Source organism: Ciconia boyciana, chromosome 2, assembly GCF_034638445.1.
Source record: "Ciconia boyciana chromosome 2, ASM3463844v1, whole genome shotgun sequence".
In the NCBI taxonomy this organism is placed as follows: Eukaryota; Metazoa; Chordata; class Aves; order Ciconiiformes; family Ciconiidae; genus Ciconia; species Ciconia boyciana.
In genome coordinates this window covers 73,028,760-73,051,316 of record NC_132935.1, presented here as the reverse complement: position 1 = coordinate 73,051,316, position 22,557 = coordinate 73,028,760, and the positions used below count along the sequence as shown (strand labels likewise).

Genomic DNA, 22,557 nt, shown 5'->3' with positions numbered 1-22,557 from the left:
TCCCATCCTGCACCAACAGATTTCCTATCAAAGGCTGTGAGTGCATTTCATCCTACCTCTTGCAGTAGTTCAATTGTGGATTCCCTGTAAGTTCTTCACAACTCCTGCAGTGCCACCACAGCTGCTTCTTTTTTTTCTCCCACTACTCAAGTGCAAATTGAACATCTGAGGTATTGCGTCAGAAACAGTGTAATTCAACATTTCACTCAAAATAGGCTGGTAAGCTGTTCTTACCCCACTACAGCTCACAAATCAATTCACGTGAACAGGGAACTGTCACTGCCTTTGCGAACTCATCACCAAGGGAGTTAGAAATATGTTTTTCAAATCTCTATCTACTTATATTCAGGACAATAAAGATCACAACACAGCTCCGATAAGAGAACCTGCAGTGGGAAAAGGTCTTGGTTTGATTAGGTCCTTGCTGGATAGCAGCTTCAAGTTATGGGATTTCTTGAGCTACAGAAACCAATAGCTGTTTGCCCTCCTCTTCTTTCCTTGTTGCTCTTCTCCTGATAAAGAAATGGCAACAGACACAAAGGAACAGACTTGCTTGACTGTATCCAAGTTCCCTAGTGCTTTGCACAAACACATTTTAAGTGAAAGAGCAACAGAAGTGACTGACAACATGGAAGAAGAGTATTTTCATGTCATTTGGTCCATGAGCAACAGAGATGTAACTGCATCTCTTTCTAGGAGGATTCCTGCCCTCCAGACAGGACTGGTTAGATGCACTCTTAGCTTTGTGCACTTGCGATGTCCTGCTGAAGAGTGATGGGAACTGGGACACAGCTAGTGACTTTGAAGGTTTATAAGCTGATCTTTTTATACTTTTGGTAGAGCATGAACACATGAGTATTTTGAGGCTGGATTCATGTTGTATAATGTTATCACAGTCTAATGATGAAAGTGACTACAGAAGTTTCATTACTTGATAATTCAGAATACACATGGAGCCTCTTCCTCCCATCCTACCACCAAGCATTAACATCAATTTTGTATGCCTTTTACAGATGAAGTAAACAAGCCATTTTCAGATTCCTACCCTCTAGCAACAACTTGTCTTCAAAAACAAAGGATAGCTGCTACTTTGTGACAAAAGAAATGGTTTGCAGTGGCAATTGTCTTTCATATGGCAACAAACTGGGCATGCATAAACTCATGGGCATTTGTTACTATACTCTTCAGATTTACATACTGAAGATCACAATTAGTATTGAGTGGAATGCAAGCTAATCTAGAAGCATTATGATAAATCCTTAGGTACAACTGAGTGAGCGAGAGGAATTTCTGAAAGTCTCAGAAGAAGCATTTCAAAGAATTCAAAGAAGGCATCAAGTACAGGCTACTCCAAACAAACAAATATGAACGACTGATTCAGGCTACCTTAGCAAACACACAGACTGAGCTCCTTTGCATATGACAAACAGCTTCACATTCCACATTCTCCAGATACTGGCTTTTGCTCATCATATTTGTAGTTACTGATGCATGCTGGCTTTTTCCTACTCGTTTTCCTGTGGCTTCTCTAACATTGTTTTCTGTCTTTCCACCATTCTGAACTCTGACAAGTATCTTGGTCACCTGTGTCACAGACCCATAAACTTGAAATTGTATTTATACAATCCTCCTTACAGAGTATTCATGCCTAGAGAAGCCGTGCCCTATTTTTTGACACTGTTCCCCTCTACCAAGGGCTGAAGAGAACAATTCTTGAGACAAGTTTCAGTTTCTAAATCTGCTTGCATTCTTCAGAAGAGATAGAACTGAGATACTAACCATGTGATCAATGAAAACTCAATAGCAGTCACTCAAGAGAAGAGCTATTAACTTTTTGGCAGAATTCCAAATTTTTTGCTTTCTGCCTGGATTGTCCCTTCATTTCAGATGACTACAGCAATTATCATTGCTGTTCAAGATCTTCCGCAGCATGATATAACCTTCTCATTCTTAAAATGTACCCAGAAAACAGCTTAATACCAGTTAACAGATAACAACACTCACTTGTAAAGTACACCTAAAAACAATGGCGAACATTTGGCAATGAGTTTGCAAAGCAGTTTTAATACATCGCCAGTTTAAAGTCTATTCATGTTTTGTATGCATGTGCAAGATGACACAGAAAGCAGTGGTGTAAAAGACAATGGCTGTATAGAATTTAGCATGCAGTCTGTTGACTTTGCCCAGCCCATCAACTTCTTTGACAAGTGAGCTATGACTTAAATACCTTATTTAAAATCCATTTATTATGTTACCAACTCGCTAGTGTTTCAAGCTGCTAGCAGGTGAAGGCTGACAGTTTCATTCATCTGTGATGAATGAAATAGTTTACTGTACCACCCCAAAAATTGCTTTACTGTGAAATCTCAGTGAACCATGTTTAAAACCACAAAAAGTCCTCCTTCAATTACTGTAGTAGTTTAGAGGTGAAACGTAAGAATGGTAACTAAGCACGAAACACTGCAGATGCACTCTGGAGGTGCAGTACAGTAGTGTTTTAAGTGGGATAAGAGCAGCGTTCCCCTATTGTTCCCTTTGGTGTAATTTGGTTCATGAAATCATGAACTAGATTTCTCTCAGATGAAACTGAACTTCAAGATTCACTCCAGAAGCATATCTAATACACTCTAGCTGCAAATGGGTACTTAGTCCCCAAGATTAGACTAAAAATAGTTCAAGCTAAATAACTCTGAAATGCGTACAGCACAGATGTCAGGTCCTCCATTTCAACTGTTTTGCTGTATGAATCTGCTCTGACTGAGCTGCACTAGCTGTTAATGCCAACATAGTTGCAAACACACTGCTTCCTGATGGGTTAGGGATGTGATGGGTGTTACCAGTTTTACAAAATACTAGTATTCACTACAGCACAGACCTCTGAATTTTTTTTTTTAGGCAAGTCCAATCAAATTGCTCTTTTAACAATCAAGGGGGAAAAATCATCAATGCTAGCTTCTTTAAAGTCTTTGAGATTTGCAACTTGTCTTTGAAACATGAGCTGTTGCATTTGCTAAGTATTTGTAATTGAACATCAAATTTAAGAAAGAGTTTTCCAGAAAGGGCAAGAAATCAACAACATACCTTATTGCTTCCTCCACAGATTGGCCAACTATATTTGAGGAGGGACCTGGCTGAGACAAAGGTGTCAGGCTTATCACCCACTTTACTGGCTTGTAGTACTCATCACTGGAACTCAATAAGTAGAACAGTGTGGTCAGAAAAATCACCTGCAAAACAAATTGGAGTTTTAATTTAAAAGGCAATAAATACTTTCCAGAACTACAGTATGCAGCTATGCTTCAGATATTGAACTTCATTGGAAAGGCACAAAATACTATTCCACAAGCTTGGATTTAGAGAAACACATAGAGCTAGAAGAATAATTTTCTCCCCTGCTCCACAAAGAACTTAACAGGTATAGCTAAACATTATAAAACTTTTAGCCCTGTTCAGCCTTTTTCCAAAGTCACATCTAGATCAAACAACTAGAATGTTGATCAACATTGAATCTAGATCAACATTCTAGTTGTTTGGGTTTTTCTTCTCCAGCATGTTTAGCAGACCAAAGAGTTGCTGAATAGTAACATCTATTCTTAAACAACAACAAACAAAAAGCCACCAAATAAATCTGAGTTGTCTCAAGAGTCATTATGCAGCTGGATATCAAATACGAATTAAGGAAAAACTCACAAACAGAAAATTTATAATATTTATTAGGCTGGCAATCCTGACTGACTACTCCTTCTGTGAGCTTGAAGAGGAGTCTCAGCAGAAGTGATGGCAGTTCTATTGTTTCAGTTTAAAGACCAAAAAAATACAATCAGATTGTATTAGCTTCCTCTATATTGCAGTCCACTATGTTTTCCTTATTTTCCCATTAGTGGGCTCAGCAACTTCTTGGGCTAAGCATACATCACAGTAACGTGTCCAGCTTGAAACAGAATACCTCAGACAAGGAAAATCCGGTCTATATGCTCCAATGGTAAACTATGGCTTATATTTGCTTCATCTACAAGCCTTAGATATTTTTCCTTTCTTCCCAAGACTAAAAAGAATTCTTTCACTTTCCTTATTTCCAACCTACTCGTATGCTAGAATAAACCACATCTTAATCTTTTGATAAGCCAAACAGCCTGACCTCCGTAAGTCTCTTACTTTCAAGCATTTTATCCAGTCTGCAGACACCTCATGCCCTTTCCCTGTATTCTCTCTGAACATGCTCAGAAAAAAAAAAATGCAGACAGCACAACATGCAGTATTCCATTACCAGTCTTAAGAATGCCATCCATTTGTCTCTGTTCCTATTTCCTTTCTACTCAGTGAAGTGTTACTACTACTTCCCCCCACCCTCCCAGCCTTTAACTTGGAAGGCACACTCAGCTGTTCACCTACTGTGACCCCTTTCCAAAATGCCATATATAGGTGTAGGCTGTATTCCATCTTCCCAGGTGTTCCCAACTTCTGCCATGGGTGATAAACCAATCTATCAACTAAAACAAGTCATTACATCAGCGCATTTAAACAGCATACTGTTACCATTCATTCTGAGATCATAAAAAACAAACCCCAACTGAATTAGGCCTTGGTTTAATGGGAAATAATCCAGTGCCAGTAGCAACATCAGCTGTGTTTTGTTACAATTTTGAATGAGTAAATCTTAAAACCCAAATTAGATTTTAGCATCCTCTGTAATGCTGTAAGTATGGTTATTTTCTCCTTGATAGGGACTGCCATTTCTCCTAAATTACTATAATATTTCCTGATTTTGCTACAAAACTCCCTATACTGAAAAGCAGGCATCCACGTGGTGTTTTGTCTTCCTTCCACTGGGATCCAGCTACAGATCCTTCTTGCAGTGCAGTTTTCAAGACAGAAAGCAGCATATTGCTCTAAGTACAATATCCGCTCATCCTGACACTTACAAAAAGCAAAGTGAAAAACAGCTCCACTGGATCTTGTTTGATTAGGACAGCCTCAGTTAACTTCTGAAGATGTTGCCTTTAGAAAAGAATATGGCAGCCAGGAAAGAAGCAAATTAACTGTAGCAAACAGGCAAAGCTTGATTCCCTGTGGTATGAGAAACATACAGGGCTGACTTGAGGCAGGCTATGAATAAGAGCTGGGGATTAGTTCAAGTGGCAACACGCACAGCACCTGTACTGACTGGAAAAGCTGTTCTTCCCAAGTCTTTACAGAAGAAACTTGCTTTCTTTGGGAGTAACAGCACACCAACATACACATACCCACCTGAACTGTAAAAGCCAAAGTGACAGCTGGGGATGAACAGCAATGGAATAAAATGGTGTTAAAATGAACTACAAGCTAGGAAAAGATACAAACCTAACTCAATTCCTGTTAAGACAAGATGCATGTAACCACAGCACCATACAAAATCAACTTAATTCTAGATTATCAGCATTTTGGGAAATTAACGTATTTGCTTTAGCTCAATAGGTAGAGAAATGCAAAAAGAACTAGTCACAGAATATAGTAATTTATTATCAAGTGGCTTGCTGACTCTTCAAACAAGTAGAATAGCCTCAACAGTACATTCGGCAGCAAAAAGATGTGTCCTACCCTATATCAACTGCAGTCTGAGTTTTCAGACCTCTTTTACTGGATATCTGAGATTTCAGACATTACCTAAATTGTTTCCTAAGCAACAATTCAAGATCCTGCTGATGACTATGAGGAGGAATTCACCAAAGATAAAATAATAAGGTCTTTCCATTGTTAAACAATTGATGGATTAGTATTTCTTTCTGTAGAATTTGTTCTGTGGCCCAAAACATTAAATACTCTAATTTGAGGTGGGATAGACTGAATTCAAGGAGAAAGCTACAGGTAAACACTCTATACTAAAACAGTAATTCAACATTTCCACATATATCAAGAAACACATGACTTAACTGGTTGTGCGTCAGCTCCATAGACTTAGCAAGTATTTTTGTATCTGCCTTTCATACTCAATTTTCTGCCCAAAAGAGCTTTGTTAGTGGCTCTTTTTTTTTTTTTTTTTTTACAGCATCAAGAATGTGCATACTCCACACAGGACTGTAGATACCCATCAGCCAAATGGAGCTTTTCTCTTTGGATCTTTGTAACAGAGTATGAGCAGAGTGTGTGTGTATGTGTGCATGTACGTGTGTGTATATACACCCACACACACAAAGGCATATATATACATCCATGTGCATGTGTGTGTGGATAGGAACTTTTATTCAGAAGTGAAATAGAAATGGCACTCAACTAACGATCAGTTTTCGAACATCTGTTGAGGATCTGAATACAGTCTTACTGGATCATGGATGGATATGCTACACAGATTACTTCCTACTGAATGTTTTGATGGAAGATGTATTTTTCAAAACAGAGGTTCTGAACAAAGTGTCCATTATTTCTATGTTTTAAAGCACAATTTTTTAAACCATTTATCAAAATAAAATTCACTATTTTAATTTTTATTCAAGACAACTAAAACTGGACTGAAATGTAATCAGTTGAAAAGCTAACCACTTCAGGAATTATCTTGTTGGAAAATTTAAATTAGTTTGTGCCACCAAACGAGTAAAAACTCTTCTGTAGCAACTAAGAATCCTGCAAAATTAAAAAATAAGAGTACAGTTAATGCTGAAGTAGTGCTATCTTTTAAGCACAGCTCCACCTAGACAGAATTTAAAAGAAATCCTTCTGTTTCACATTTAGAAAAAAAACTTCCCTCAGTAGCCCATTAAATATATCTTTGGTCAAAACACAGACATGGTATTTTCAAAAGAGTCAGCTTTTTCAGCTGACACTGCTGGCTGGACCACAGCGACACACGGAATGTGCTCAAACGCTGCCTACCTAGCTTTAGGGTTCAGTCCCTTCAAAATGTAAGAATTCCATTCCAAAACTGCATTAAAAAAACCAAGGGAGATGGGGAAAGGATATTGGGCCAGGTAGCAGTCAAAAATGCAGCAACTAAACTAGAACAATCAAAAACTCTGAAACTCTTTGCCTTCACTTTTAAAATTAACTTTATACAAAAGCTCTTTCTCCTTACTGGAGAATAGTGAGAGTTTTCCCAGGAAACCGTGAACTTCTTAATTCAAGACTTTCCAAAAGAAAGCAGAAAACAGTTCATGCTGAAATCTCAGCTTAAAGAAAAACTAAATTGTTAAAGATATCCACCCTTGGAAATCAAATTATTGAAAAAAAAAATCTCACTACAGCAAAAGATGTAAGTATGCCTTGAGACTGCGGAAGGAAAAGAACTGTTAAGGTCACTTCTGGTCATCATCTCCTCCTCACTTGGAGGGTGTTTTTCTTTAGCTCTGAAGGAAGGAACGTGAACAGCAGGCAAATCTAACAGTGACATAATTACCAAATGGGATTCAGTAACAACGCACATCACAAAAGTTAAGAAAGCTGTAGTAATTTATCCTAGGGTCACATCTGGATTTTCCCTGCTTATTGCATTAAGCTGTTGCAGCAGGGAAAAAGAAAAAAAGGCACAAGGAAAAATTAAGAAGCAGTTATATTATTTCTACATGGACTCCACGACAGTTCAGTTAAGTTATCCTAAAAAGTACTTTAAGGCTCAACTAAATTCTCACAACAACTACCATTTTCACTTACTTATTGCCCCAAATAATGGACTGTATTAATCTTTATTTAGTGCAGGCTATTTACTGAATATCCTAAATTTAAGTCCTTTCTTTTGCAGTCGTAAGCTGTTAACAAACACACACTAAACACTATTAAAACAAGTTCCATTAATTTACCTTTCTGTGTTTTAAGAAAACCTGTTTAGTTTTTGTAGCAAGAACCTTTGCAAAAGACTTCCATAAAGATGAGAAACCATGCCTCTGAATAGACACAACAGCCTATGAAACGTACAGTACAAACAAGACTAAGTTAAAGCATTTGACAGCACAGTGTTTGACAGCATTAATAACTACTCTTCAGGTAGGCATGCAAATTTTAAATGCCTTCAAAAGAGGTAGTTCATACAGTTACAAGAACACCAACACTTATACATGACATTTTCTGTGCATAGAAATGGAGGCAAGCATATCCCTTTATCCTGGTGTATCTGAAGTACAGTTAACAGGACAAAGTTGTTCAGTGATTTTTTGCATTATTTGTTAAAAGTTGAAGTACTTCTAATTTATCAGTTCTGGTGTTTGCATTTCAAAGGCTACCATTATCAAGAATCTACAGAAAGAGCCTATACATGTATTAAAACAAATCTTTCCTATATATGTAAGATCACTAGGAGTGCAAAATGGAAGCTCATGGTCAAATCCAAGAAACCAAGAGTGCAGGACTGATGTGTTTTGGTGGGGAAAGCTTTATATGACCATTTTAAGTAACATGTTCGACTTACAACAGAAGTGGAGGAAACAGAGTAGCCTTTAGGGCATCTGATCTTTAAAAGAATTCCAACACAGCAATATCCCAACTAGCTCTGCTAAACCAGCTGACTGCACAGTGTCCCAGCAAGTGGCAGGACCCTGCTGACAGACAAAAAGGCAGGATCATGCATCACAGCAACAGCATGTAATGAACTTGGTATAGGCCATTAGGCATCTAGAGCTAAATTTTGTGTCTGAGCAATGAGAGCATTGAAATAATCTGCAATTATTATCCAAACTTGTCATTAAGTATACTAACTCCTCAGACACTGTTTTCAATGTGTCACCACGGGTAAAGTTGTGAACTAAGGAAGAAAATAAATGAAATATTCCCATGCAATCTTTTCTTTACTAACTGAAAGATAACTAGAGAACAACACAATTGAGTGGCAGTGATTTTCTTCGGTTCAAGACAGCCATTCCATTAAGTCTTATTGTGATCTGTTCTTAAATACTGAAGAGAATCCAGAGAAACCACGCAGTTGCCTTGAAATGCTGTTAAACATTATTTCAATTTTGCAGCTTTGTCTACAAAGACCTCCCTCCTGAGCAAGCATCAATGAAGGCAATGAAGTTAAACTGACAAAACACTTTGTTTTCTAACAAATGTTTTTGAATCCTGAACTAAAAACCAGGACACGGACTTCAGTCAAGCTTCCAAGATCAGTATTTTTTTTTTGTTAAAACAGGAAAAAGTCCCAGGCCAGTGTTTTAGGAAATTTTTATTTTTATTTTAAGTAACAGCAGTCACAGCAAATGAGAAGTTACCTCTACCATTATAAATTACTCCACACAGCTGCGGCATTTAGAAACAAAAGAAACTATAAACATCTAGCTCACATAATACACAAAAAAGTAACACATCCTTTAAAGAAAACACCTCTAATAAAAAGTTTCAGAGACTACTACTCAGCATGGGCAATAATATTAGTAAGAATTAACTTTGTGTAGGAAGCATTCTGCAATTAAGAGCTCTCAGAGGTTAAATAAAACCAATGCAACAACCCCCTCACACAGATTTGCTGAAGACACTTCATTCAAAAAGGGAAAATAAGGTAATCCTTGTGAAATAAATACTTTTCCTGACATTTCCCTATAACAATTTTTCTCCTCTTCTGAGAGCATTGGCTTGTTTAAGGATACGCTTCTGAGGACATGCCATAAGATTTCAGTAGTTATGTAGGATATCACAAGTTACACGTCAGTATCTTCAAGGCCAGAAACAAGAGTTTTCCATTAACAGTATGATAGGAAGACTGACAGCTCCTTAATGTTACACAAATCTTGCCCTTTGCCTAGAATGTCCCCCAAACAACAGATTTGAAAGTTGCAAAAGCTTAAAGAATTTTGGTATTAGATAAGGTTAGAAGATGTTTTCAATGCTTTAGGTTTGATTTTTCATTGTTAGATGTGCAGTTAGGTTCCTTCAGTAAAACAGACCATGTAAACCAATGACATACTACTCACCACTGAAAGCACAAAATTGAGAAGAGCTGTCCCACTATGGAAGAGGATTGTCACTAATGTTGTAACTGTAGTAAACAAGAGGCTCACATTGCGACTCATCACTATCCACAGAGACTCCAGGATCTGGAAAAGGAGGGGGAAGTGAAGACAAAGTCAGGCACTGGATGGTATTAGCTAGGACAGAGAACTGCTTACAGAAGTGATTCATTTCCATCAAGCCATACAAAGACGACATTTTTAAAAAAATCATCTTCCCTCACTCCTAAATTACAGCAGGTAATATCAAGTCAAAACGTCTACTTTACCAAAGACACATTTCTAGGGAGATGGTTACAAGGTTTCAGAACTTTTCTCCCAATGCTCAAAATTATTTCATTATGCAAAATTGCAAAAAAAATAGATGCAGTGACCCTTGTTTATTGCAATTAGCATCAGAATCAACTGAAAGCAGATCTTGTCTTGGGAGAGAAAACTCATCTTTTCAAAAGCAGAAATGCTAAAAAGTGAAGAACAAGGAGTAACATCGCAAGGTAGAAATAAACCTGAAGACAGCTTCAAATCAAATAGTAGAATTGCTACTTTATAAATTTGTTTTAAAAATATTTTATGGTAATGAGATGCATAATTTTTAAAATGTCTGCAGACAACTACACAAGTTTCGATTTTGGAGTAGGAACGCATCAGTTTGTCAAGCAATTATGGAAAATAAGTCAAACAATGCTAGACAATCTATTAAATTTTGTACTGACTTGGGGAACTGATTACTTATTAGTTACAGATAGTAAAGAGTAGTTTTAAGACATGCCTTAAGCATAGAATACCCACTACAGCCAGTTTAGTTTATGTACGGATGCAGACACATCAATATGAACAGGGCAGCAACTTCATGAGACATTAAAGACATAAAGACATGGCACGGCATGGCACATGGAGGCATCCTAAACACAATGCACAGTAGTTTCATAACAAATATTTCATTCAGAAGGAATACAGTAAGAATGCATTGGCCAAAGTGATTCAAACATATAAAAGAAGCAAGGTTACAAACAAAAAGGCATACCTTCTTTCAGACTAACTAATATAACTGGAAAAACTATGAAAGCTCTGACAGAAAAGCCCTTCTCCAGGTTCAAAGCTGTAAGTGAAGACTTCAAAACTAGCAACAGTTACTCTTGGTTTAATGAATATCTTAATTCAGTCTAATTGATTAAAACAAAAAAAAAAACCCAAACCCCAAACCAAAACAAACAAAAAAACCCCAGTAGTTGGCATTTGTAGAGCAGACACAGCAGTGTGAGCCATGTGATTGCCTCTCCCTTGGAACTGAGTGAAACATATAGAAGATAATTTATTACGCATAAAGTTGGAAGAAAATAAGTGCTGGGGGGAAGTGACAGGGAATTACAACACATAGTAAAACCAGAAAGATCTACTTAGTCCATGCTTCTTACTATTTAGTGGGAATTATGAATTTTAAGGCTCATCTTTTGAACAGATTTTATTAGTCCCTCTTGAGAATTCAAGTGAGGTTAGAAGTGATGAGGACGTTCTGCTTAAAAATGTTCTCCCACTGGTACCTGTCCTTTTCCTTCTTCTACAGATTAAGAATTCATTCTGGGGCTGCAGCAGCAGTATAAGTTCACGTAGCTGCCAGGTAACTTTATTAAATATACATTACACTATGAGGACCGTAAACACAGAGGGCTGTGATTTTTGAGGGAACAGTCTGTAGCTAAAGCAGAGGCCTTTCAGTTGGTATTCAGTAACAATAGGACTGCTGTTGCTAATAACAGGCCGCAAGTTGTATGCTAACTGTGCAAGGCTCCGTCCCAGATGTTTAAGCCTGTTACTAGAACTTGGCATGTGAACAGGAGCTTGGTGCCACAGGTGTCCTGTTATGATGTGGAGTTTAATCACAGAACAGTAGCAAAAGCCTTGAAAATAGGGACACAGGTTGAAAACAAAGGCCCCTGAAACACAAGTAGTTCATTGAGGAAGAAGGCATTGAAGATGCACAACCTTGAGCTAAGAAAAGACTGCTTTTGCTTTAAGAAAATGCGGTAGCAACTAAGGAAGGGCAAAAAAAAACCAAGAAGGCAAGCAACAGGATAAGGCACCTGGCATGACCTGGAAAAGTAACGCCTCTCCAAGTATCACATGGCATACAGTCAAGGGCAGTAGTCAAGGGGGGGAGCTGTCCAGAAACAAAACCACCTTATAAAAGGACAAGCTCCTTAATTTGAGGGAAGATGTTCATTTCAGTTCCAGCTTTCCTTATGTAAGAGCTCTTGAACCTGCTCACTTTGACTTCTGTGACTCAGACCATCAAGGATAGTGGCTATTGGTGCCAACTACACAGTGTCACCACGATGGGATTCTGTCCTCACCGCTCATGTAGGATATGACTGTTAAAGACTGACCACTTTGAATACGTAACAATAACAATTAGTAGACTGTAAAACAAACCATTAGCATGCAGTGCGTTGTTAATGAAAGTTGGCCTAGTATAGTTTTGTTTTAAACATTAAAACTAGCCTGATTTATCAGTCTTCTAAATACTAATCACAGCAATTGTCAATTCCCTCCCTTGCACACCATCACTTGCAACACATCAGCTGAGCTGATACTGGTGAGCGGTTCACAAGGAGAGGGGCTTGGTTCACCTGCTACAAGACAGCGTACATCTGGTGAGGTATGGGAAAGTTTCCTTCAAAATAGTATGTTCCCCCAGTATAGGTTGTATTTGTTTAACACTTTCCCTAGAAGCTTTAGGTAAGGAGCTGATAACCAGGAGTATACGACTGCAGTTAGTTTGAACATTGTTATCAGGTGATTCAATCAATATTGGGAATGGTTCCCCTAGAAGAACATCCTTGTTAGGTAGAGTCATTGATCGGAACTGTTGAACTAGTTATCACTAGCATTTGCTTTAGAATAAGTGAGGATAGTGCCTTTCGTTCAGCTTCAGTATGTCTTATGAAAGCAAGTGCATCTTTTAGGACTCATCTCCAGCTATAGAGTAAGTTCCCCTTTATGCATATATACCATTAAAATTTCAAGACACATGCTTCTCATCACTAGGATGAGAAGACAGACACAGCAGACATTAATCGTTACTAAATACAGCTGTCAGAAAGTGCTCAAATACTTCACTAACAGACACAAAATCAAAATACATGTACCTGCACCAGAGTTCATAATGCCATTTGACTCCCAGAGCATACTGCAGCTGAGTTAACGAGCTCAGTTACTATGCATAAACAATTTCTAATACCTTGCCAGCTGAGAATAGTTCTCCAATACACAACTAAGCGTCAGTATTTAATGCAATTTTGCTACTTTTACTGTTACTAAATAACTGAAAAACACACCTCTTCCCCCAAAATACTACTTTGTAAGTAATCTTAAGAGATCTGTGTTTAAAAGAGCTATGAAGCTGTACAGAATTCAAGACTCCCTTATGCATCACACCGTGATGTGCTACTGTGAGCATCAGCTGCTGTGCCTTTCCAATCCGTAACAGGCAAGAAATCAAAATTGCACTTAACGTTCTTAGCCATCTAAGGTGTCCTACTGGCGACTTAAACTAGCCAATACCTGAAAGCAAGGTTTAAAAGGCACTTGACCAAAACAAGTTATTTTCTGAGAACTCCAAGTCAACAAACTTCTGGAAACCAGGTAAATTCATGTACCTAATATAGAGATCATTAACAGATTTCTAAAGGGAATAAAACTGGACACAAAGAGGTATTAGGAAAAAAACTTGTCCTTCTGTATACTTTTTTTTTTGCTGTTCAGAAAGATGTATCATCCTGACAACTCAAAAATGACAGCAACAGAACAAGTCAATAAACCTTTAAGGTAAAAGGCAAGCAATGGACTTTGTGAAGAATAAATACAGTATGCACAAGATCAAAGGCTTCCTGCTCTAATTAAAAGCTGATTTCCAAATAAATGTTTGGAAATAAACCCATAAAGTTCTGGGCTAGCCCTTCAGGGCTCAATAGCTTATTTTCGAAGAAACATATCTGCTTGACCTTTACATGAAACGGAGACAAAACAGCAACAGAAAAAGGACTATCCTCCAGCATCATGTCTTTGACTTTCTGACTGTAAAGAAATCAACTCCTTCTCTAAAAATATGCATCAGGCTGAATTTCACCTACCCTGAAATGAACAACACCCATTATGCAGAAGAGAACACCAAACCTCTGAATGCTTACCTTACCAGAAAAAAAAAGTGCATAGTAGTTGAATTATTCCTGAAGAATGGACTGTATTAGCTATAAGCTTAGGAGATTACTTCAAGAAATTCTCAGGGCCAGAGAAAACATTAGGATATGTGGTAACTCAGTGAAATATTTGAGAAACTGACTTGATTTGGAACACACAGATCAGTCGTGCTAAAGGCATGGATAAAGAAACCTAACTGAGCTGAAGCTTGCTGTGTACCTCTTAATGGAAGGTCTTCTGTCTTCCTGCCTGGGAAATCTCTGAATGAGATACTGGCTGCGGGTGGAATGATGAATATTCTTGTGCGAGAAGCAAAAAGATCAATTTAAGGAGACATTAGCAATGTCTCATATACCATTGAAGGAGTTCTGAGTGATCATTCACAGATTTAGCCAGCAGCAATTTATTTTCTCAAGGTTTCAAGACTTCAAGAAATGGAGGAAAAGGGTATGAATGGAAAAGCAGGTGAGTGGGGAAGGAATGAGGCTTTTTTATTTTTCAGAAATTAAATCTTAATAGCCCAGCTATGTATTGCTTATTTCATTCACCTGAAAAACTACCTTAGAATAGAGCACGGGGTGCAAAATTCGAGGCATAAGTGAGGATCCACTCTAGTTCTTTCCCCAAAATAAGAATAGGATGAAATAAATGCCACTTCAGAAACACATCACTGGATAAACTGGTTTATAACACTACTGCTTCTAAAGAGTACTGGAAAATCCAAAGCTGAAAGGCAGCAGTGCTGCTAACACCAAAGCTTTTAGAAAAAAGCAAACTGATGATTTGGAAAAGCTTATCTTCATATTAAATCTTCAGGCAATTTACATGTTTATATAGTCAATTACTTTAAAATAATTAAGGTCTGTCTACACCAAACTAGAGCTAAGTATAAGTGCTATAATGAACAGCACATTTTGAGCAGGGTATAGAAGTCTTCTTTATCTGATACTCATAGTTAAAGTACTGAATCGATGCATATTGTTACAAATTAAATGAATGCCAGTAATTCCCCAGCACAGCTATGCCAGTGATTTAATTATATGCTTTCAACTCTAATATGAAAGTTTCTTCAACTACAGGAAAAGCCTGAAACCCTTGCATCTGTCTTCTTCTAACATTCTTCTTACAGCAAATGCTCCTTCTCTTACTAAAGAGGATGAACACTTCCTATGATTTCAATCAATGGAAAAGAGCTTATCTGCTTGTGATTGCAATATGACGCTGTCAAAAATCTGTATTTTCAGAGAATAGAGTCATCTGCATATTATGTGCAAGTAGTGTAATCTTAGTTTATTCTTTTCCAAAGGTGGAGGAAGTGTCACTGCATATTCACACACACTTCTTTACAGTTATCTCATTGTCTTTAAATGGTTTGTTTTTTAAAAACAAACAAACAAAACACCAAAAAACCACCTGTCAAACACAGTTTTGGGACTGTACTGTGTCTTGCTATATTCTTAAGAATTGCAGGTTACCAGTGATTTCAAGTGTCCAAAATGGAGAAACATACAGTCTGAATTATAGCTAATCTATTTAACCCCCTCCCAATCCCCCACCATACACAACACAGAACCAACAAAAAAAAAATCCTTCCCAAAGTCCCACAAAACAGCAAACAAAAAAGCAAAAAAAAAAACCAAACCCCAAACCAAATACAGACAAAATCCACCCAAAAGAAAAAAGAAACCCCCAAAAACAAGCCCCCTCAAAAGCATCCAAATAATTTAAAACACTGATCCTTCCCAATTCAGTATGCCGTTCTAATAACTCATTGTTCCTCTTCAAAATACCAAGAGAAAGATTTTCATTCTCTGACAAAAACATAAATCCTGAATACAGTAAGCTTCCATTATATCCTAGAGTAGGTAAGCAACTTGCTTAGAAACACTAGACTTAAGTCAAAACTATTCTTGTTTTCATCATCTCCAAGTTTTAATGACCTAGACAAGTAGAGAAATCAGATTTTCATCAATTTTAATTTGAAATATCAGTGTGAGTAATATTTATGCAATGCATTGTAGATGAGCAAGCCAGCAAAGAAAATGCTGCCCAGTAAGGATGTGAAATCAGGATTTAGAGCTATGTACTATGCTGACTGGTTTACAGTCTGTCATTAAGGACATGGAGAAAAAGGACAGGTGTTTCCCCACGGCTGATGAGTAATGAGTTCATGGAAATAAACAGGAAAGCAAGTCAACTGCTGGCACTTTTTTTCCTGAACTTCTAAACCAGATTTTAGAAGTAAAAGCAAGGCATGCTAGCTAGATGAAAATGTTAATATATTTCAGTCTTAAATATTTATTCTCTTTATACTATTTCCTGCATTATTAGCCTATTTAGACTACTGAAGTACACTTATCATCATGGTTTCTGAGCACTGTGCAGCAATGTTGTAAATGACATGGCTAGCACCTATGGTGTAGTTTCCCCCCCTTCTCTCCCTCTTGCCTAGAGGGAAACTCCACACTGATTTTAAATGATGATGTGTTGTGCATTTTTATAACTCTGCCTCAAGTATGGATGGTCAACTTGGAGAAAGCATTAAGCAAATGTCACTATTAACTGAAAAAAGGTTCACTACAATAAAAAGTTTCTCTCAGCTTTTTCTTGATGCACATCTTCTACGATAGAAACTGTAACCATTTAAGCAGCAGCTGAGGGAGAACAGAAAAAGCACACATGCTCATCAGTCTAAACCAAGAACTGCCTCGAGGCAAATACTAGCTTAATTTGCATCCACAGAAACGTTGTTTTGAGTTAGGTATAAATAATGTTCTTCCAAAATGGATAAATAGTAACCTGAAGATACTTCCAGTTTATGACAACAGCTCAAGTCAAACATTAACTATATCAGGGATTGACTCTGTATATTAAGCATTTCAGACTTAACATCATTTCTCAGAGATATGTAGTTGCTTCAGTTTGGATTGCTTTCAATGCTTTTTCTTTTGCTCCTCATGACGTGAAAGGTCCAGTGCATTAATTCAGGAATTCACACAGTGTAAAATATTAGTTTCATTCTCCCCAGAACTTTCATCAAGAAGAGAGAAATAAGCTGCTTTCAACCCCATGAATAATAATTTGAGGAAAAAAAGCACAGACTTAAAAAAAAAATTGTTTTTGTTTTCACAACCTCTTGGTCAATAGTTTCCTCAATTATAACCTAGACAAATTGGTCTCTTTTTTAAAAAGAAAAGCCACTAACCCCACGCTTGCCATACTTTTTATGGAAAAAACAAGGCTGAAGTAAATGAATATTTAGCAAATACCACAATTTCTAGAAAACACAGATGAAGTAAGAGAAATTCCAAACAAATGACCTCCAAGAGCAGGCTACATCATATGAAGCATTTAAAATGAGCCTGCAAGTGACACAGGTAATCCTACAGTAACAATCTCTCAGGAAGAAGTCTGGAAAGCTAGTATTAATGAAGATGCTGAAATCAGGAGGGCTTCTTCATCACAACCAGTTCTGTTTGTAGTATGGTTATATCCTAAAGTGGGCTTACAATAATTGCTTAGGTAATTAACACTTAGGTAAGTAACACTAACAGTTTTTCCATAATTTTCCATGTACTTGAACTCCATAACCTTAGTGGTATTCCAAGGAGGAATTATTATCACTTAAAAATAAGATCAATTTGGTAATAAGGGCAAAAAATACATACCGAAAGAAATGTCTCAATGTTATCATGAACAAATGATGCAACATCTTGCCAGTCCAGAATATCACCAAGCCAGCTGTTTTGACGGTTTATGTGCCATTTGTGTCCTTTGTGTCTTCCTGAATGTGTTACATTCTTAAAAAGAGAGACAAAGACATAAAGAAACCAGACGTTTGAATAACTTACAAAAATGAGAAAGCCAAAGACTAATGTTTTCTTAATGAGGAACAGATCCAACATGCATCCAAATACTTAGAGCTGCTTTAATTGGCATCCTCAAAAATACCTGGAAGTACTCTGTTCACTGGAAAAATTAAAATCTGACAGAAAACCATAGTTTTCCCATATAATTAACAGACTGAAATCCCATATAATTAACAGTTCTGCATATTGTACTGATTCACCTCAGTTAAACATTAGCTTTACTGCTTGACTGATACAGTGGTATCTATCTTGCTCTTTATGAAAGCAGAGAAGAAACAGGTAATGATTTCAGTTACTGCCTAGATAATTTACTGTTTGCAACATCCAACTTTTCCCAGTACAATCCACAAAGGAAAATACAAGCAGAAGCCAAAACAACTAGTTTTCTCACAATTAGTGTCTACTTCTCCACTGCAATGTTCAGTCATGTGAAAGCTAAAAGCTAAACTGGAAGCATGGAGGATTCCTTCTGACTACACAGCTTTGTAATTGCAACACAGCAAGACAATAGGTAATGGCCATAACCGCAACTGCTAATTCCTTAAGTGGCTTCACCCTAATTATGAAGTTGCCTGCTGTCCAACTGAATCATACCTGATCGCCATCTAGCATGAGACTATTTGACTCAGTCTGGGATTGCGGCAAGCGTTTCAGAGAAGGATGTCAAAATTCTACTGTAAGCAAGTCTAAGCAAACCCATTGACTACAACAGATCTCATCCTAATCTTTAATAGCAAGAGACTTCTCAAGTTCTGAACTCTGGTATTTATATAAGCATCCCACTACTTCCGTTAAAATTTTCCAATAACTTTTAACCTTACCAGCCTGCATTCAAAATGACAGTATCTTTTTTGGCATACATGGCAAGTAGTATTCCAAGTGAGTCCCTGCACTGATTTACCCAAGAGCATTACATTTTCTGCTTATTACCAATTTTCCCTAGATGCCTTGTTACACTTTATGATGCACAATTAACAATGTTCTTTAACAATCCACAGCAACACAGAGATCTTTCTTCTGAGCTGGCAGTTTATTTAGAGCAGAAACATATGAGTAGTCAAAAATCTCCCTCCAATAGGCCTTTTATATATGTAAACTGAATCAAGAACCTATCTTCTGTTCATCTAGTTCTATTTTCAAAGACAGCTCTCGCCATTAACTAGCAGAATTAGGTATCATTTGCAGATTTTGTAACATTGTTATTCATACACATTTCAAGTTCATTGTTATTCAGCAACTATACTGTTGTAGCACCTAAGGCCTCAGGTGTTGATAAACAAGGGATTCCAAGAAATTGTCAACTGGTTCCTCTTCAACAAATTCATTAGATCTTAAAAACAAAACAAAACCCCACACCTGAATGGACTAGGAAGAGGAGATTCTTGTCCTTGAGAAAGACACCTTGATTACAGAGTTATGCCATCATCTCCCAAGCGATTTATTATTCTGTTACTATTTTACTTAATTGGGTACATAAATGCAACAGTAACTGATCTATCACAACACCTCTCAAACCTTTTAAAATATACACCATTTGCTACCTACTGATCTTCTGAGAAAGTAGCAGCTAATGGTTGAATGCACATTTTGTCAGCAATTCTTCCTCAATTCTACAGCTTTCATGGAAGAGCATCACCAAGCCTGGGTGTTTCAGTCACCTACAGACTACAGCAACACTATGCAGGCCTCAAAATGAAGTGTAATTATTATGCTCATGGAACTGAAATAGCGGGAAGCTTGAAAGCTGTACTGAGAGTTAGATATGGGACAGGTGTCCTCCACACTGCCTATCATCTAGTTTACCAGTTTTCAGACACACTGAAGGACTACACAAGGCTATTGTAATATTACAGAAGGAAACAGCCAGGCGGAAAGCACTCAGATGAGACATTTGCATGGATCTGGAGTGCGACAGAAGGGGCAAGATTAGAAAGAGACTCTGGAGGAGTCACCTGCAGCCCGCAGATAATCGGTAGCAGCCCAGCATGCATAGGGTAACATAGGGTCTCTAGTATGCAAACAGCAAGCAGGGGAACAGACTTCAAGATTGTAGGCAGCAAGCATCAGTGCGTTCCTGAAGCTCTTTCTGCCATTTTGATTGCTAGGAAAGATGTTTCTTACCCTACCAGAAGAGTATCTACAAGTAAGAAGCCTCGTAGTATTCCCTCAGGAAAGAAATCACATAACACAGCGAACACAGACACAACCCGTGCTGTATAGCGAAGCAACAAAAGTACTCCCACAGCACATGTAGTGACACAGAGCCCTGCTGAATGATACAGTGCTACAGACCATCTGACACACAGGTTATACTAGTAGCAAAAGCAATGGGTTTATCAGTATAACTATATCAAAAGTAGGTGCTTTTCTTGGTCAAGCGTTTAACACTGAGTACTCCCAAGTGCCTAAGGCCAGCAAAATCTGTTGTAGATACAGCTTTAATTTCTCCTCAGTGGTCCCATGTTCCTCAACAGCATCATGTTATCTCTCCACATGCTCTTCTACAGCATTATCTTGTCAGAAAAAGAAACTGATTCTTTCCCCTTCTATTTTGACTACTATACTGAAACTCTTACTTCTTTTAATACAGAGATCTTCTTGGAACTTTAGAGGTACTTTAAAAAAAGACTGTATAAAGACAAGTGTTAGCATACTATAATTGCAATTATTTAAATATACAGAAGTATTTCAGGGTTATGACTTCTGGATTTTGATACTTCCATCATGGCTAATGAATTGCTTTTTCCTTTAAAAGGCAAATAGCATTGGCAGCATGAAAATTATTTAACTATTATGAATTTTTCAAGATTCAGTGTGCAGAACCCATTATAGGAAGGCTAGTACAGTTGGCAAAAATGCATTGCAAGAAACTTAGTGAAAGGACAATTTCTTTCTCAAAATTTCAAATTAATGAAAGTTATACAAATCATGCAGAATACCAGTTTCCTTTTCCTAACCGCTCAAGATCATGAAAGTTCAACAGAAAGCTCTAAACTATGAAATACTAAATATAAAAAGTGAGCAAAGTGTAAAGTAAATGGCATATATAAAAACACGCATAACTAAAGTGAAGGACACAGCTCTGGCTGTACTCAAACTGTGACTGTGGAATGATCTTACACACTTGAAACTTTTACCAACTATTTATTACTATGACATTTACTCAGCATTCAAAGTTTTTGCTAATCTCTTTCTCAGAAATGCATACTTAGCATAATTATCTCAAAGCACTACGTGATAGTTTATATAAATACCATTTAAATAAGTTACCCACCTTCACAAACCAAGAGTGATAAAGCCTGTCCCAGAGCTCTAGCACTTGTTTTTCAATCACAGCGGTGTTATTCACTTTTTCTCCTAAAATCTTATGGAGCTAAAACATACAGAAATCTTTTATTATACAGGACAGAGCAAAGCTGGCATCTACTGATGAACTCCAAGCTAGATGAATCACCTAAGATTGTCAGTAAAGGCATGGCTTAAACCCAAATGATTAGAAAAGCTGAGTATCAGTATGGAATACACACTTCAGACAACATGGTTCACAACATGCAGATTTTGTCTGAAAAAAAAAAACCAAACAAATATTCTGCTGCACTAAGCTAAGGACTTCTTTCTGCACTGAAAAACCAATTCCATCTCTAAAATGCTTAAGACAAAATTCTTGATCATCTTTAGAGTAAATATTTCAAATAGTTTGACATGTGTGCTAGATATCAAAATGTATAAATAAGAATCTTGGCAAATTCTCCTGAAGAAAGTTAACTTAAATAAATTATAATTAAAAAAAAAAAAAAATCCATTCTACCACATGCAGCCCACATAGAAATTAGAATACTGGGGGGCAGAAGTCTACATTGTCTACAATTGAACAGCTAAAGCCAGATGAAAAATATTACTTTATTTGATGCATTTTCACTGGCAATCTTATTAAAATGATGACAGATTTTTCAGCTCTTAAAAACAAATATTCGTCTGAGCAGAACAGACTACTGAAATCACTCCCACCCTTCCTTCACCTCACAAAGTAGAGTGGAACGAATAGATCTGTCAACAAAACGGTTAACCACACAGGAAAGAATCACTGACAAAAATATTTTTATTTCTTTTTACTTTTATGAAATACAAGAAATGAAAACATTAAAAAAGGTGAGAAAGCTCACTCTTACCTTATGTGTAATCCATTCTCGGCCATATTGGTATACATTATTAGCTGCTGAATTGAGTGCCTTCTGAATAACCTGGGCTTCTGGGAGCCAGCTAGTTTTTTTGAAAGAAGGAAAACAAAGTTAACTGCTACATATTTTACCCATTTCATTACACCCAACACACATTACAAATTAACATTTTGAAACAACAACAGTTAAGGTTAAATACATATAGACTTACTACAACTAGAATATTTCCTTCTGCATCAAGGAACAGACTTTCTCATAAGCAAAGCACAATTAAATCTAGGGCACGCCATTGCATTTGGAATTCTCCAAGGTTCTTGAAACCTTAGTTAAACTGGTATCTCAACTTTTTCAAAAGAGATCTGCTCTTCGATCTGTATGCGTGCTATTCACACTACATTCTTAGAAATTTCC

The 22,557-nt window shown here is 37.2% G+C and overlaps 1 protein-coding gene across 2 annotated transcripts in view; it reads right to left on the bottom strand.

The window, feature by feature from the left end:
* The window catches only part of TMEM245 (transmembrane protein 245), a 98,871-nt gene that overhangs the window by 36,999 nt on the left and 39,315 nt on the right, over window positions 1-22,557 (bottom strand). For both annotated transcript variants that reach the window (XM_072852971.1, XM_072852972.1), the window contains exons 9-13: window positions 22,138-22,228; window positions 21,243-21,341; window positions 17,768-17,899; window positions 9,867-9,989; window positions 3,082-3,227 (exon numbers count right to left, since the gene is read on the bottom strand). In XM_072852971.1, coding sequence (XP_072709072.1) covers window positions 3,082-3,227; window positions 9,867-9,989; window positions 17,768-17,899; window positions 21,243-21,341; window positions 22,138-22,228 — 591 coding nt within the window. The remainder of the gene's footprint in view (window positions 1-3,081; window positions 3,228-9,866; window positions 9,990-17,767; window positions 17,900-21,242; window positions 21,342-22,137; window positions 22,229-22,557) is intronic.